The sequence below is a fragment of the Pezoporus wallicus genome, unplaced genomic scaffold (assembly GCF_028554395.1).
Source record: "Pezoporus wallicus isolate ANWC-B61680 ecotype Strahan unplaced genomic scaffold, APGP_CSIRO_Pwel_v1 contig_7842, whole genome shotgun sequence".
In the NCBI taxonomy this organism is placed as follows: Eukaryota; Metazoa; Chordata; class Aves; order Psittaciformes; family Psittacidae; genus Pezoporus; species Pezoporus wallicus.
This window is the reverse complement of record NW_026638766.1, coordinates 121,119-137,491: the sequence shown is the minus strand read 5'-3', so window position 1 is coordinate 137,491 and position 16,373 is coordinate 121,119. Positions and strand designations below refer to the sequence as shown.

Below are 16,373 nucleotides of genomic sequence, written 5' to 3'. Positions count from 1 at the left end.
CGTTCTGGCGGTCCGTAACGATCCTCGGGGTCCCAGGCCACCGTGGTCAGCTCTCCTGGTAGCCGGGGCTCTCTGCGGGCCCCGCACCCGCGCACCCCGAAGGCCTTGGTCGGGCTGCCCGAGAGCCGCACCGGCTGGGTGGGCCCCGGCGGGAAGGAGCGCGGGGCGGCCCAGGCCGCGCAGCCCCTCCCCGCGGGCGGTGTCACGGGCTCCGCGCAGGTCCCGCCCGGCGCTGGGACAGGGGGAGCGCGGGCGGCGGGGCCGTGCCCAGCGCAGCTCCGGGTTTCTTCGCGGCCCGGCACCGCCGTGACCGAGGCGTATGAGGGCGCGCCGGGACGCCCCTTCGCCGCAAGGGCCTGTGGGGCGGGCTGCCGCGGCGGACCGGAAGCGGAAGCGAGCGGCGCCCCAACCCGCGGTACCTCTGTGGCGGCTGGGCCGCGCGGCACGGGGCCGCGGCCCGGCTCTTCCGCTTCCTCCTGGGAGCTGGGGTAGGTGCGTCCGCGCTGGTGGCGGGGGCCGGCGGAGGCGAGCGGCGGAGTGTCCCTCCGCGGCGCTGAGCGGTGGCGCGGCCCGGCGCGGCCCATGGACCGGCACAAAGTGAAGCGGCAGCGGCTGGACAGGATTTGTGAAGGTGAGGCGGGGCGGGCGGCCTCCGGCTGCGGAGCGCCGCGTGGGGCCGCGCCCGGCGGCGGGGAGCAGCAACAGCCAGGGCAGAGCGCCCTTGTGCGGCGGGGCCGCGGGCCCGCAGCTGCTCTCCCCGCCGAGCGGCGCTGCGCGGCGGCCGCCTGTCCGGTCCTGCCGCCTGCGGGCACGCTTCCACCCGGCGCTTCCGCAGCACGCTGCCCGCGGCGGGGAACGCCGCGGCTGTCAGGGCCCGTGAGCGTACGGGTTCTTGTGCGCTGTTAAGCAGGAAACAGACTTTGTGTCTTGGCACGCTGGGGAGGGAAGGGGCTAGTTAACGGGCAGTAGGCCTGAAGCGGCTTTGTAACTACTTTTGAGAAGCTAGGATAGGGAGGCGTGTTTCTGAGCAGGCCAATTATCTCATGATTGATAAAACGCGGCTTATTTTTCTTTTTATAGTGGTGGCAGGGGTTTGGGTTTGTTTGGATTTGTTTGGGTTTTTTTCTTCTCTAGCTTAATGTCCCTGTTTGTTTACTGTTTCTTTTGCGTTGACTAATCCCTTCCGAAGTACTACAGAACTCGAACAGAACTAATGACTTGTTGGACTAGCAAATGAGACTCAGAATTCTTGTCTTTCATGTAATCACTCCTGCTGACTTTTTTAATAGGCATACGGCCTCCTATTGTGAATGGCCCAATGCCAACACGGCCACTGGTTGCACTCCTGGATGGACGAGATTGCACTGTGGAGATGCCCATCTTGAAGGATGTTGCTACAGTGGCATTTTGTGATGCTCAGTCAACTCAGGAAATCCATGAAAAGGTGGGCACAAAAATGTGCGAGCATTCAGACATAGAGCTCTGCCTCTTGGGCTAACTGAAGCAGACTGATTTGCCCTGGTTTTTGTTGTAGGTGCTGAATGAGGCAGTAGGAGCTCTGATGTATCACACCATTACCCTTTCTCGTCAGGATCTGGAGAAATTCAAAGCCCTCAGGGTCATTGTGCGCATTGGCAGTGGCTATGACAATGTTGACATCAAATCCGCTGCAGAATTAGGTATGGTGACACCATTAGAGCTCTGTTGTGATCAGAACTGAATGGGAACTGGAACACTGCACATGTTTTTCTGTTTTATAGCAGAGTACATTTTAGATTTTCTCTGTAAAAAGATCTGAAGCTGCTTAATATCGTACATTTTTAGGAAGCTGACGATATCGAAGTTAGTAGGTGGCTTGAACAAAAGATTCTTAGTTCAGATTGCTCTGCTATAGGTGTCAGTGTCTCTCCTGTTGTTTGGGATTCAGAAACCTGAGTACAGTGTCCAGGTAACTTTTGGTGAGGCAGCTTTAGGTCGTTTGTGAGAAAAGAATTTGGCAAACTGACATCCAAAAGCAGCCTGCAAATACTGGTACAGGATAAACTCACTGTAAATACTTGATAAGTGAGTTTTCCTGTTACTTTTTTATATGCATGTAGGTTCTGATTCAGCGCTATTACTGATTCCTTTAGAGCCCTATGTATGTGAAGAGTCTGGATCAAGTGACCAAAGCTGCCAGACAGTGAGACTTTCAGACCTTGTAGTCCCCCAGGTGATGTAGGTCATCTAAGTACGCTGTTCCTTCTTATTTTGGGCTTGTGTAAGTGATTTGAAATCTTTCTTAATGTAATGAAGATTAGATTAAGCTTAAATGCATGTAAAATTGATGTAGGTGTTACAAATTCTGGACTGTAAGAGCAGCTGAATTGCAAGTAAAAGAGGAGTGCTTATTTGTCTAGTGCTTGAATTAGGTCTTCTGGTCTGAATGATTCAACTGAAGGCTCAGGAGTTCCTGGCAAGGTCTCTGGTTCTCATCCAGCCATTACGTTTTTGGGCTGAGTTTGGAAACTGCTCTACTCTTGGGCTTTTCCACTTTCCATATCTTTGATTCAAAGCCTTCCCCCACTCTACACTAATTAACTCAAAGAGAAACGAATGGGTAAAATTCTTTCACCGTCAAGACTGCTGCTTGCCAGTTTTGCTTTGGAGAGGTACTATGATGACCTTCAGGCATGGCCAGATTTCCTTTATCATGGACAACTAATGGTTATTTTCCTAGTTACCCAGGCCCTTTAATTCATTCTGAGGTAAGATACTGTTCCTTATGTGTTCTGAGTCTTCAAATCAGAACGAGGGGCTATTGTGTGTGCTTTCATTTCTTACATTTAGGCATAATATTGCATGTAAACACAAATTGGTGTCTAGTTGTGTAAGAGATGAATGCATGTGGCTTGTCTGAAGTTGACTGAGGTGGTAACCAGTGAGATTAAAAGAAGTTAGGTTTCCCTGTCTTCGCCTGTCTCTGAGTAGTCTATGTGGTATTACAGCGCAATTGCAAAGGGTTTCATAGAGATTTCCCTAGTTCTCTTGGGAGAACATAGTCTGAATTTAGTCAAATGTCTACTCTGTAAGGGGCTTACAAAAGAGTGATGCATTGCTGAATTTTATGTGCCTTCAACCATTGCCTAGATGTTGTGCCTAGTTTTAGGATAGGTGGTAGACTTCTGAGGGGGAGAGTTTCCTTGGTTTGGCAAGTGGTGATGGCTGCATTTTGGAAGAGACCATTTTTAATCTAATTATTTTTATTTCCCAGCTGGATTATTGACTGAAGGACAGCCACAACAGGGAAAGACCAGATTTTGCTACAGTGTTCCATCTTTCCCTTTTCTGACAGTATTTTGTGCTTCCAGGACTTTAACTCAGTTTGCATTTGTAATTTACCCAATAGTTCTAGCCATGGGTTTTATGGCCCCTTGTGGTTGTATGCTATTCTAGAGTGGGAGTGTTACATGTTGCCATTTTTAAGTATAATTTCAAATGGATTTAGAGAGGCTCCTGTGGCTTTTTTCTGTGTTTAATGAATTAGTTACTTATTGTTGCTCCTGGGGAAGCTGATGCTTGCAGTGAGCATCTGGACTGTGAGGCACGGAAGAGCTCAACCATCTGTCTTAATTCTTCTTCAGTCTGCTGGTTAATCTGTTAGGCCTCTCTCTGGAATGAGTGCATCTTTTTGGATGGAGATCTTATAAAAGTCAGTTTCTTGCATCACTAGTATGAACCAGTTTTTTTATTTCAGTCTGTTTTGTTGTTTTTTTTTTCTTCTTTTTCTGGTGAGTGTGTCAATGAAATGGACATTTATAAGGAAGGAATGCTATTTCCTTGGGGTTAAAAAGCTGGTGGTCATTTCTGTGTTCTGTGAATGAGCTTCTGAGATGAATCCTGTCTCTTTGCAGTGGTTCTGGAGCACTGAATTATCTTTCAGCACTTATGTCTGAAGAGCTCTATGTTGGTTTAGCATTGTGATGCTAAAAATCTCATATGACCTCTATGGCTTTGTAGGCATTGCAGTTTGCAACATCCCTTCCTCTTCAGTAGAGGAGACTGCTGACTCTACACTCTGCCACATCTTGAACCTCTATCGCCGTGTTACTTGGCTACATCAGGCTATGAGGGAAGGGAATCGAGCCTCAAGTGTAGAACAGATTCGAGAGGTGGCTGGTGGCGCTGTGCGTATCCGTGGGGAGACTTTGGGCATCATTGGACTAGGTAAGTGATGGGAATTGTTAGACTGAAAAGTGAACTGTGAAAGTTTCTGGGAATGTGAGAGTCACAGGCTGAAAACAAGTGACAGTGTTACAGCATTGTGAAATGCACTGACTTGTAAGGAATACCAGTGCCCTGTTCTGTGGTGGTGGATATCTTCAAGAGTTAGGTATATGCCATGGGATTGGGGATTTCTTTTCTATTTTCAAATGGCTAGAAGAATTGGAATATTTAGACAGTTCTTCTTGGTGACTGTTTCCCTGAGTGCTAGGCCCTGTGACAAAGCCACCTGAAAGCTACCAGTTCTTTCCCCAGGTTCGTGTAATCAGATTATTATTGCTTCTGGCTAAGGGTCCAGATTTGTCTGGAAAAACAGAGCTCCTTCTAGGCTAAGCTCTGGCTATGTTGCATGGGGAAGGACTAGAATTAGCCATATGGGATCAGCACTGAATAACCTCCTCTGGATCCCTGTGGCAATCTGAGGGGTTTCCAGGGCTGCGTTACCTTTGGCCCTGACAGTAAAGTCCAGTGTAGGCTCCCAGTCTACCCCAGTATCTTGTCTATAAAGTTTGTTTTACCTTTCCTTGATGATTGTGGGTTTTCTTTTGTGAAGGCCGAGTTGGACAGGCAGTGGCTCTGCGAGCCAAGTCCTTTGGCTTCAACGTGATTTTCTATGATCCCTATCTGCCGGATGGAGTGGAGCGATCCTTGGGTTTACAACGAGTAGGAACCCTGCAGGATCTACTAATGCACAGCGATTGCATCACATTGCACTGCAGCCTGAATGAACATAACCATCACCTCATCAATGACTTCACTATTAAACAGGTGCAGCAGGAGCTTGATTTCCCCCACAGAACACTGTGGAAATGAATGCAAACAGAAACTGCTGCTTTCACAGAGGCTGAGAGCATGTGAATCCTGCTGCCTCTGTCATGTGCCTCCTGCTGCTGCCTCTCAGAGGCTGGGAGTGTGTGGATCCGGGTGCTTGTGCTTTGTGCTGTATAGAATTTCACGTTAGGAGAAGAATAGGATTGGCTCTTCTTGCCCAGTAACTTCACCTATAAAAAATGCTTTAGGTGATTCAATAATTTCAGATTACCTTTAAATTGCATAATTGACTGGCTTTTAGAGCCGGATGTGCTGTGGCTGGGGCTGTGTAAGTTTCTTTACACGGCTCTGCCAAAGCCTCTCTGCCCAAGCCCACTGCAAAATCAGTCTCGGGCTCTGCTCCACTAGTCTATGAATGTTTATCAGTGCTTTCATGTGAGACATCTGGATGCTGTAGTCCAGTTTTGTATGGTTCTGAGTTACCGGCTGGGCTTAAACCGTGACAAGCTGGATACTTGATTCATGTCCTCTTTCTTTTTTAATTTAGTAGGATGAGTATGGAGTGCAGAATTTGAGAGTTCCACTTTTGCCCTTGTGATATTGTTTCTACATTTTTAAAGCAAATTTCTCAAGCATTGCTTGCAGGCATTTCCCTTGTGGTTAGCTTTGCAGTGAGAGCATCCCTAGTTCATTCAGGCCTCATCTAATCACTGCAGGCTCCTGTTCATTTCCAGTAGACTTCAAAGATTCACCTAGCTTTCATGAAAAGCCTCATTCTCAAACCACTTAATATTTTTGTTCTTCCAGATGCGCCAGGGCTGCTTCTTAGTGAACACAGCCCGGGGAGGGCTGGTAGATGAGAAAGCCTTAGCACAAGCCTTGAAAGAGGGGAGAATCAGAGGAACAGCATTGGATGTGCACGAGTCTGAGCCTTTCAGGTAATGTTGCACCTGCATGCCTACTGCTAGCATGCGACTCACCTACACTGGATGGCTCTTGCTTTTTGATATTTGAGTTACGGTGATACCCAAGAGGACAGATGGGTTATCTGTTTTTTTGTTTCCCTCCTCCCCTCTCCCATGCAGCTTTGCTCAGGGTCCCTTAAAAGATGCGCCTAATGTGATCTGCACCCCTCACACTGCCTGGTACAGTGAGCAGGCGTCCATTGAATCCAGAGAAGATGCAGCTAAGGAGATCCGCAGAGCTATTACAGGTAATGAGGAAGACTGTGTGCTCTGCAGCTGGTACTGCAGAGTGTTCTTTTGTTAGTTCACTGCAAGGCTTACACTCCTTGATCTGAAAACTTAGGCTCAGTAACTGGTATCTAAAACTGGAGTGTAAGTTGGTAATTGTCTTGTAACTAATGCTGGAGTGGCATTTTCCCTCCCTGGGAAAACCTTATACCTAGTACATCCTTTGCAATAATTCCTTTGACAGTTATACTGTACACCATTTTTCTGGAGCAGTACATACTGTCTCTTGGGGAAGGTGAGGCTTGGCAATTGCAGTTTGTGGCAGATAATTTCTGTAAGATCACAGAAGTGGGAAGGAAGGATCAATTCCTTGTATTCTCCAGAGACTAGCTGTTCAGAAGAATCTCTCCTGCCCAGTGTTACCCTGTGGAGATAGGTGGAAAAAAACATGTGTGTTTCCTTTTTACTTTCCTTTCTAAATGCTTCAGGGGACTAGCCCTTTCCAATTGAGTCCTGGGTTTTTCGTAATTCTTGGTACTCTTGTAGGTCACATACCTGATGCTTTGAGGAACTGTGTTAATAAGGAGTACTTGCTGCTAGCAGCTCAGTGGTCCAGTATTGATCCTGCAGCTGTCCACCCAGAACTCAATGGAGCTGCAGCTTACAGGTGAGATGTGTATTTAGGTTGTACAAGTTACCGCTTTCAAGCCTATCTTCCTACTGAAATAGGCCAGCATCCCTCTTTTGGTTTGAGAACCCAAACTTGTAGCTGCAAGCTGTTTCTGTTTCTATATGCTCTGTATATGAACTCTTTCCAGAAACTTAACAGCAGCACTTCTGAAGCTGTACTAGGATCTAACATTTACTTGGTCATATTTAGTTCCAGCTGCATACTGGTTTGTTTTTCCAAATCCTTGCAAGACCTGCCCAAGAGATCTCCTTATATAAGAAAGCCTGTTTGGTACCAGAAAAAGAGGTCTGGATCTTGAAGATTAGAAGTTGTGTGTATCATTAGAGTTGTATAGACAAAGCACACTTCTCAATTCTAGCTCATATATGGAGTATTAAAGAGGCATTGTCTGGTGGATTTGGGCAGTGGCCTAAATAAGAGTATATTTCAGTTTATTTGTCTTACAGACCTGCCAGGTGATTCTGGGCAGGTTGCTTCCCTTCTGTTTTTCTTCCATCTGCAAAGTAAGACATACATTCTCTTCCCTTCTCTGAGACATACAGAGGTTCAAGTATATTTCTGGAGAAAGCATAGGGAGGCAGAATGGGAAGTAATGGAAGAATGGTTCATTAGCAATTAATGACTATTACTGTCCTATTTCTCATCTCACTTGTAGCTGTTTTTATTAGTTCGGTTCCTTACTTTTTCTGTCTTGGAGTCCAGTGAAGGATAACTGGCAGCTTGTGCTCCTCCAGCTGATGGAGAGGGAATTTCTAGCCCTTCAGAGTACCTTCACACAACACCTTATGCTGTTTTCCACTGGAGATAAACTTTGTACCAGTTTTTAAATGCTGAATACATGACCCATCTATGAACGGGTGTCATTAGGATACAACTGCTACTCTTCATCTCTGGAGACTTCTCCTGTGTTCTGTCACAGAGCATTTCTGTTAGAAAGATGGGTTTGTATCCAGCAGGCGCCTGAGGGCATAGCTCCCTAGCCCTTGAATAACTGTTGGGCAAGCTTGTAATTTCTGTTTCTGTTGGTTTTAGGTTTCCTCCAGGAGTAGTGGGAGTAGCCACCCCTGCACTGCCAGAACCGCCAGCAGTGGAAGGGATTGTAGCTCACGGGATCCCTCCTGTTTCCCACCCTGCACCGCGTACCCCTTCCCCAGGAGAGACAAGCAAACTGGATGCAGACAGAGAGATTCCTGCTGACCAATAGCAGCATCTTTCCTTTCATCTCACAGCAGATAAAAGTAGGAAAGCATCTCTTCCTAGGACCTTCTTTAACACCCTACAGAGACTGTTTCCTGTTCACGCAGGACAGGAGAATGCATTTCATTATTGGCAAACTTTAGCTCTTGCCTTTATTTTTAACCCGTTAGTTTTAAACCCTCAATCTTTCCCCTTCCCTGGGGCAGGACAGCAGTGACCTTGCCTCCTCTTGGAAACACTTAGTTTAACAAATGAATTTTCCCATATATCTACCCCGGTTGTCTGTGACAGGGAACTGTCCTTGTGGGGTCAAACACTGAAGTGGAGCTGTCTGATCAGGAGTGGCCCTCAAGGTTCCCAACACCAGACTTCAGTGCACACCTTTCAGTTGTGACTTGTAGCTTAAATTTAATTTGGTTGAACCTCTCAAGTGTAGCCATGGGGAGTACAAAGAAAATACTAGTGAATTGGAGAAGTTGTGACTACTGTCTTTATTATGCCCTTGGTAGAATGCAGCCTAGGCTCAGCTGTGTGTGTTACTTTGCTTGTTTTAATTAAGGTTTCCTGTGAGAACAGGCATTGCTCATTGTTGACCATACAAAGTTCAGTCTATGCAGTACTACGCCTGAGGTTAAAAGTAACAGTCTCAAAGCCAGCCCTGTAAATAATTTGGAAGGGATCAAACTGTCGTCAGATATATTGCAGTGACCACTGTGTTTGTGAGGCTTCAGAGTAGTTCACCCTGGAGTCTGTCTCACTCAGAGAAGAGTTAGAAAATCCAGAAGTGGGAAAAACTTGCCCTGGGAGACAGCAGGTAGCAGTAACTTGCAACTGCAGTTGCTTGTTCCTCGCACACAGGTACCTCACAGTCTGACGGTGGTGGTTAGCCACAAGGTATCAAGGTATCTCTTATGTTAGAATTCTAAGCTTTGTGCTACAGTTTGGTTGTGGGTTGTTTTGGTTTTTTTTTCCATAACTGCATCAACTAGAAGTAACATAGCACCGGTTCCTGTGCTGATGGAGAAGGCAGCTTTCACTGGTTGAGCAAATTACGCCAGCTCTCCCACAATACACTGCATCTCCAATAGTGGGCAGGGCAGGACAGTGGTGTTTTGGTTGGGGTTTTTGTTTTTTTTTTCTTTCTTTTTTACATGAGTAAGCTTTGGGATACTAAAGGAGAAAGAACCCTCTTAGCTTGTCACTGGAAGCCAAGGCAGGATTGTTGCTCTCGAGAATTTTCCCATTTTCCAAATAATCAAGTATGAATCACTTCTTTGAGGGGGATGGAGCAAAATGGGTTCCACAGGAGAAGATTATCCTTAATTCCACATCTTCCTTTAATTTTACCTTGTTACACTTTAGCTACAGCCTTTCCATGCACAACATGTAACAACTCACAATTGATTTGTTCATGTTGTGTGGGCCTACTGAAGTCGGTGCTGTGTGGGAGGCATCCCCTCTGTGTGGGTTGGTCTGCCTCCCTGTTGTGTGTCTGTGACTGGAAGCTGAGCAGCTGGGAATAGACTGGAAATAGAGTTTGAGGTGTGGACACAATCCTCTCGTTGGGCTGTTTGGGAAGCTGAGGGAAGCTTTCACAGTCACTAAATTTTCAGGGTTTTGATTTTTTTTTTTTCCTGGTTTTAAATTTTTCTCCAACTGCCTTCATATAATGTCTTGCTACTGATGCAGTGAAGTGATTAATTCCTTTCCCCTCCAACCGTTCACACCTCACAATTCAAGAAAGGAAAACGAAGAAGTAAACTTCAGGTGTTTTCTTACAGATTTTACACTTTTAACTGTTTAGCATTAGTGAGATGATATTAGTTCTCTAGTGCTGAGTGTCTTTTTTGATAAGGTGTTTGTCTTGGTGAAGGTTCTTCACTTCTGTGTTTTCATGGATGATGCTGATTCTACTTAAAATTCATATACCTCCTTGGCAGCTCAGGTTTAGCAGATGAGACTGGGACTGGTGGAAAATAACCAGCAGCACCTTCTTGAGTTCTCTAAGCAATCTAAGTTTTACATGCTAGTAGCTCAGAAAGCTGTTCTGACAGGCAGATGGGGAATAGTTTTCAGGGCCTGAGAGCTCATCCTCTGTGTATTACCACAATCTGTCAGCAACTGCTCTTTCATTAATCGCTGCTGAAAATTCCTGCCCTGCTTAGAGGTTCAGGTCTGAGATTATTCTGTGGTAAGGGGCTTCTAGTTACGAGCTTTGTGACTACAGAGAATCGGAGTACATTGACCGTGTCTCTTCTAGAGCACAATGCAAGATAGATTTATTTTTTTTTTAAAGAGGCAGCAATTTATTTCTTTTTTTCTCTTCTTCTCTTCTTAACTTCAAATTTCTCTATAGACCAATCAACTGAGCAGAGGAAGAGTGGAAAGATCTCATCTAAGGGACACCTGAGTTTCTCAGTTCTCACTTTTGGTGCCTAGACATACTGGTGGCTAGTAATTCCCTAGTGGGAATTGATTGATGTAATATTTCCAGCTATGGGTACTATGGAATTGAAGGTGACAGCACTGATAGTGGCTCTGTTCTAGCCAACACTCTGTAGGCTTGTGCTTGTATATGAAGGCAATTTCCCCCCTGATTAAAGCTGCAGCAGAAAATACTGAGGTAAAAACAAACAGAACCCTTATCATGACCTCAAAGAAGGACAAGGGCTCTCTTTGTGTGTCTAGGATTACTTTGCTTATACAGCATTTGTCCCTCTACCTATAGACTGAATCTGTTATTACCAGACAAAGGTTATTCTGAACAGATAGCACACACAGAGAAAGGATTTCCAGTGCTTAGGTACTCTGTGGTCTTCTCCATCCCCCGAGTGCCCGGTCCAGTGTCCATGCTCTCATGTGTGACACTTGGATTTGCAGCTTCCTTCCCAAGCTGTTGCAGGTTAGAGAAGTGGAAGGACTGATGTTTATTTTGTTTGTTTTAATGCCTTCCTTCAGAACTAGTGCAGACCTTTAATCCCAAAGAACAGAAGTCTGCCACGGTGAGGCAGGAGTGTCCTAGCTGCACTAATCTGCTTACAGGAGGTGCTCACACTGTCCTAAGGTACTTTCTGTTTTGTCAAGGTCACTGCTGCTGACCAGCTTTTTTATAGAGGATTCAGAGATTCAGAAATATATTTTTGTAGACAATGACTAAACTGTGAAATATTGAAATAAAGCATGTAAACTAAACCTTCCGGCACTGTCCTCTGTACAGCTGTTTTTCTCACTTCAATTCTCTCCTGCCTTGTTAGAAAATGTTTGATTACTTCTTGGATATATTTTAATAAAGTTCTCTAAAGAACATGACTGCTGTCTGTGGAAGGGGTGGCCTTACCTACAGAAAGTCTTTTGAGCTGCCCTTGATGCAGGTCTTAGTATCTTATCTGTGTGACACATCAGGACTAAAATCACACTGTAAAGAGTACAGATGATGAGATGAAATCATGAGATGCACTGTGAGGACAGGTGCATGGTACAAACCGGTATTTGGTGCTACCTTGCCCATTTCCCAGTGAATTTTGCATCCCCCTAACCAGGAATAAACCCAGATAAAATGTTGTCATCTACTTAAAACTGCCTGGTACATTCTCTTTGAATAAACGAAAGTGAAAGAAAGCAACTTGCCTTTGCTGCTGTTAATTCAGTGTCACGTGTGGCACTCCCAGAGCATACCTTGTTCTGGTATGGAAGATAGCATCTGCTCCAGATTCCAGTGTCTGTCAGTGCTATTGTGTCTTCACAGTGCAAGTAGAGAGATGTAAAGTTGTGTGTCATTTCTCTAAGTGTTGGATCCTGAAGGATTCTGTGGTTGCCCAAGTACACCAAAAAGGGCATTGTGCTGTTCTACATAAGAACTGTTCACATGTATCAGCTCACCACGACAGCCACATACCATTAGCAAAATAATTCTGTATCTTAATCGCCTCCTAAATAAACGCCTTTTCAAACTCTGCCTCACCGACAAGCGAAGCCCCGGACCTGTGAGGCACTGCTGTCACTCTGGGCCGGCAGCAGCTCCTCCTGCCAGCCCGCACCTGGAGCTGCCGAGCGGCGTTTTGTCTGCGTTCACCTCCGTAACAACTCCTGGGGTAATTCCGGAGCCTGAGCTCGCCGTTACGAGCGTTCCTGCGCCTGCGGCGGCTCCTCGGGGCCCGGCCCGCCCGGCTCCCTCAGCTGCGCCACTCTTCCGGTTCCCCAGCGCTGCCGCCGCGCCCGGCACCGCCTTCGGAGCGCAAGACCTCGGCGCGCTCCGGGCGGGGTGGCGCGGGGCATTGTGGGACAGAGGAGGGGAGGAGGGAGAAGTGCGGCGCGGTGCATGCCGGGAACGGGGCGGGCGGCGCTCGGAGGCCCAGTGCGGGGCAGGCGCTTGCTCGGTGTCTCGGTGCGGCGGCGACCAACGGCGGAGGAGGCTCCAGCCCGTCGGGGATGGCGGACGCGGCGGCCTCCCCCGTGGGGAAGCGGCTCCTGCTGCTGCTGGCGGCGGGGCCCGGCGAGGGCGAGGCGGTGGGGCCGGAGCCGGGCCCGGGGCCGGGGCCTGCGCTGCCCTCCCGGGCCTGGCGGAGCGGCACGGTGCGGGCCATGAGCGGAGCCGTGCCCCAGGACCTGGCGGTGAGGCCCCGGCGGTGGGGGCGGGGGGTGTTGGGACTGGGACGACGGGCAGCCGCAGGCGGGGCGCTGCGGGTCGGGCCGCCCGCGTGGGCCGCGGCCTCCCGCCGCCGTGCAGGGCTGCGGGCGAGGCGCCGGGGCCGCGGAGCGCCGCCTCTCGTGTGCGAGTCGTGGCAGCGCCGTGCTGGCTCTCCGCGGTCGCCCCGGACTCCCCGCTGGGCCTGCCGGGACGCGCTCCGGGCTGAGGGGCGGCGGGGCCGGTCTGCGGCGGGCGCGGTGGCGGATCGGTCCTGAAGCTGCCGGGACACGGGTCTGCTTGGGGCGGAGCGGACCCAGTGGCTTCGGGTGCGGTGGTTGGAGGTAATCGACGTGTGAAACTCGCGCCTGGGAGGTTTCTGCGTTTTGGTGCTGATCCATCTGTATGTAACTTTTGATCGTTGGAGTTTATTTTTCCTCAGTAAGATGCTGAGTTTTCTCGAGCAGCCCAAGTGATGCTCTTGTTTGAAGGTGTACTTTTGAGTGGGGATCATCAGTTTCATTCTGTCTCAGATTTTGTTTTCAGCTGTAGGAATTCGTGCTTCATATAATGTGTTTAAACAGTCTTTAGCACTTACTTGTTTTGCTTCTAGTTGTCCTGAGTTCAGGACAAGATAACAGCACAAGTATAGCTCAGTGAGATGCATGTGTGGAGATCTTAAAAAGAGCTCTTCAAAAATGCCTGAGCTATGTATCTCTTTGCGTATGCCAATTCTGCAGATATTTGCTGTGATCAATGGTATGCTTCAGAGACCTGGTGGTATGCTGCTGAGAACTGTGGTTGTTAAATAGACCCACGGGGGGGAAGGCATGAAGTTCTGTGTTTGTGAAGAGTCTTGTTAGTTCTCTTTTTGATGACCTTTATTAAACATTTGTTGTTACTACTGTAAGTTCTTTGGGTTTCTTTGCAGAGTTCCAATTTTGAGAAGTTGCCTTGACTTCTGCAGTGATGCTGATTTCTTTGGCCTTGTCTTAGTACTTCAACTGTGCCATCAGTGGGAAGGGGTGTGCTGGATTTAGTTTGGTGAAGCCAGGTGCCCTGGCACCCCGTGTCTGCAGTTGAGAGCTGTGGTGATGCACTCTAGCTGCTCCGTTTTTTTGTTTAAGGAGGGAAAAAAAAACCTCCTTAACATGCAGAAAGGGGGTCTTCAAAGGAAAATGGGGCAAGTGTTTGAGACGAGAAACGTCAAAATGTGTTGTCTCTGTTCTGGAGAGCTACTTTTGTAGCAGACTGCATTTGACAAGTGTATTGTCAGCACTCTTGCATTCTGGAGTAATCCATCCCAAATCTGAGTATGATGTAGGGAATTTTTGGTGTGTTGGTTTTATGCTCTTTTGCTGGAAGAATTGGTGGGGTGTTTTCCTTTTTTTTTTTTTCCTCCAGTGAACCTGTTCAATTAAAGGTAAGAGTTTGTTTCCTTGTCAGTCGTTGACCAACCTTTTAGACTACCCTAGCAAGGTAAAAATCAACTAAATAATGTCTCCTACTGCTGCTGTTAAAGGCAGAAAACTGGGGTGGGTGGATGTTGTTAAGACCAGTAGGCGTATCTTTAATGCCTTTTGCTGTAAAAGAGATGCTTATGAACAAGCCGTATGTTGAACATACTTTATTTGCAAAGCAAGTAGAAAAGTATATTAAAAATATATAAAAATATATATAAAATATAGGCTTTTGGAAAAGCCAGTAAAATACAGCTCTTCAAAGGAAAAAAGTTCGTTGAATGAGAGCTGACTGCAAAAGTAGTTGATGTACATTCCCTCTGCTTTGCAATACTTTGTAAAGTAAGCACAAATTCTTGTTGTGCCAGAAGGTTTTTTCTGATAGCCTTCCTGTGTGTGATAGACATCCACACTGAAAAATTTTCATTCATATGGTGAGCAATGTCTTCTGTGACTCCACTTACACTCTTCTTGGGTTGGGGCTCAACAGGGTCATGAGGGATTCTGTAACCGTTTATACTACTGAAATGCAAGGAGTGGGGATGATGTGTGAGTGGATGGAATACCTCTTTGGTTTTAGCTTATGAAAGTATAAGTTTACATGATTTATTAAAAACGCAGTTTTGGCTTTTTTGGCAGTGTCATTGCAGTTAGAGGTAACTCAGTGTGACTTGTAAAATTCTCTAAAAGGGTCTTGGCAGATCTGAAGTGGTTATGAAGTTATAGGTGAGGACTGGAGTGGAGACTCAAGCTGAGGAACATTCCTGGTCTTATGCCATCACTGGTGTCCATGTGTCATGCCCACTGAATAGCGAGGGGCAGGGCAGATGGTGGCTGTGGAGGGGATGGTAGGACTGATCTCAGTAGTGGCTTTATCAGGGCTGACAATGGGATTGGGACTGTTCCCCCAAAATACAGGTAATGGAGAAGGAACAGTAACAACTTTGCAGAGCTGTTCTTATGCAACACAGATTCTGTTTGTACTGGGTACCTTCTCAACTGTGCTGTCTCCTGTCTTTCTGTTAACCAAGACACTCAAAGTCCCTGTCACTTCATTTTTATCCCCCTTTTCCTTATTTGAGGGTACTTGTTGTAATTTCTTGACACATGGTAGCAATTACAGTACATGGTCAAGAGGTTTAGTTGAACTGCCTTACTCCTGAGGGTTATGGAAGTGCCCACTTTGGATGTTTGCTGTGCATATCTAGTGTTTATGTGGTGCTTCTGATATTCCAGAAGCATCACACTATTGAACACATGCTGTGCTAATCTGCATGTGCAGTAATTTTAATACATATTAAACCTATTGGACTTGTTTGGGGAAGTCTGGGTAGAAATATGGAAGCTCTAGATTGAGAAGGTAAGCTTCTAGGAGAACTGCTGCCTCTAATACAGCCAGTATTAGTAAATGAGTATTTTACTTTCGTGTCAGTGAAAGAGTATCTGTACTGGACAAGGTCAAAGGCCCACCCAATCCACCCTTTTGCCTTCCCTGGTCTTGCACTGGTGAGATGTGGAGATCCCTGTGCATCTGTTGAGGGAATCAAAGTTGTTGAGTGCTGCCAGGTGAGAGTTTTTTGAAATGATGTTTAGCTGTAAAGTCATGCACAGCATGACTGCTCTATATTTGCCAGCAAAGGGATATAAAATAAGTTTTTGCTCATCTGATAGTGGATGCTCTGTAGAGCTCACTGACCTTGGATTGACTTTGGAGGGTTGGCCTCTTCCTCCTTTGCGGTGTTTGTTGCAGCAGAATCAAAGATTTCAGATTCACTGGTTCAGTCTGAGTGAACTATGGTTATTTGGCTTTGAAAATTGCTGCTAAAATAGACTTACTGTTTAAAATCGATATTCAAGGACTCTCTTTCTAGAGTTAACCCATCTTTATATTTAATTGTAATTGCATCTACAAGTTTTATTTATACTGATATAAGTGATAGGAAAAATTGTAGTGTTAAATTCTTAGCAATATTCAGATCCAGCTTTTGCAAGTGAAAGCTGGGAAGTTACTGTGCACTGGCAAAGTCTGCAGGGAGCTCCTTGTGTTTGCATTTGTGGATCAACCTTTCTGCCTTTGAAGAAGTACCAATTACAGGCAGAAGAGATTCAGACATTTCATCAAAATTACTTGTTTTGACCTTTGTGAGTATTGTTTTGTAGCGTTGAAATGTAAC

At 46.7% G+C, this 16,373-nt stretch overlaps 2 protein-coding genes across 2 annotated transcripts in view; both read left to right on the top strand.

The window, feature by feature from the left end:
- The first annotated feature begins 526 nt into the window (after positions 1-526).
- On the top strand, positions 527-10,891 carry LOC130600804 (C-terminal-binding protein 2). Its single transcript, XM_057412407.1, has 9 exons — positions 527-631; positions 1,290-1,444; positions 1,535-1,679; positions 4,000-4,206; positions 4,817-5,031; positions 5,842-5,972; positions 6,120-6,247; positions 6,774-6,894; positions 7,951-10,891. The coding sequence occupies exons 1-9, from the start codon at positions 583-585 to the stop codon at positions 8,120-8,122; spliced, it is 1,323 nt and encodes a 440-aa protein (XP_057268390.1). The 5' UTR covers positions 527-582; the 3' UTR covers positions 8,123-10,891.
- Positions 10,892-12,517: 1,626 nt separating this feature from the next.
- Positions 12,518-16,373, top strand: part of KDM3B (lysine demethylase 3B) — a 56,532-nt gene continuing 52,676 nt past the window's right edge. Inside the window, exon 1 of the mRNA XM_057412416.1 lies at positions 12,518-12,726. Coding sequence (XP_057268399.1) covers positions 12,544-12,726 — 183 coding nt within the window. The 5' untranslated portion in view covers positions 12,518-12,543. The remainder of the gene's footprint in view (positions 12,727-16,373) is intronic.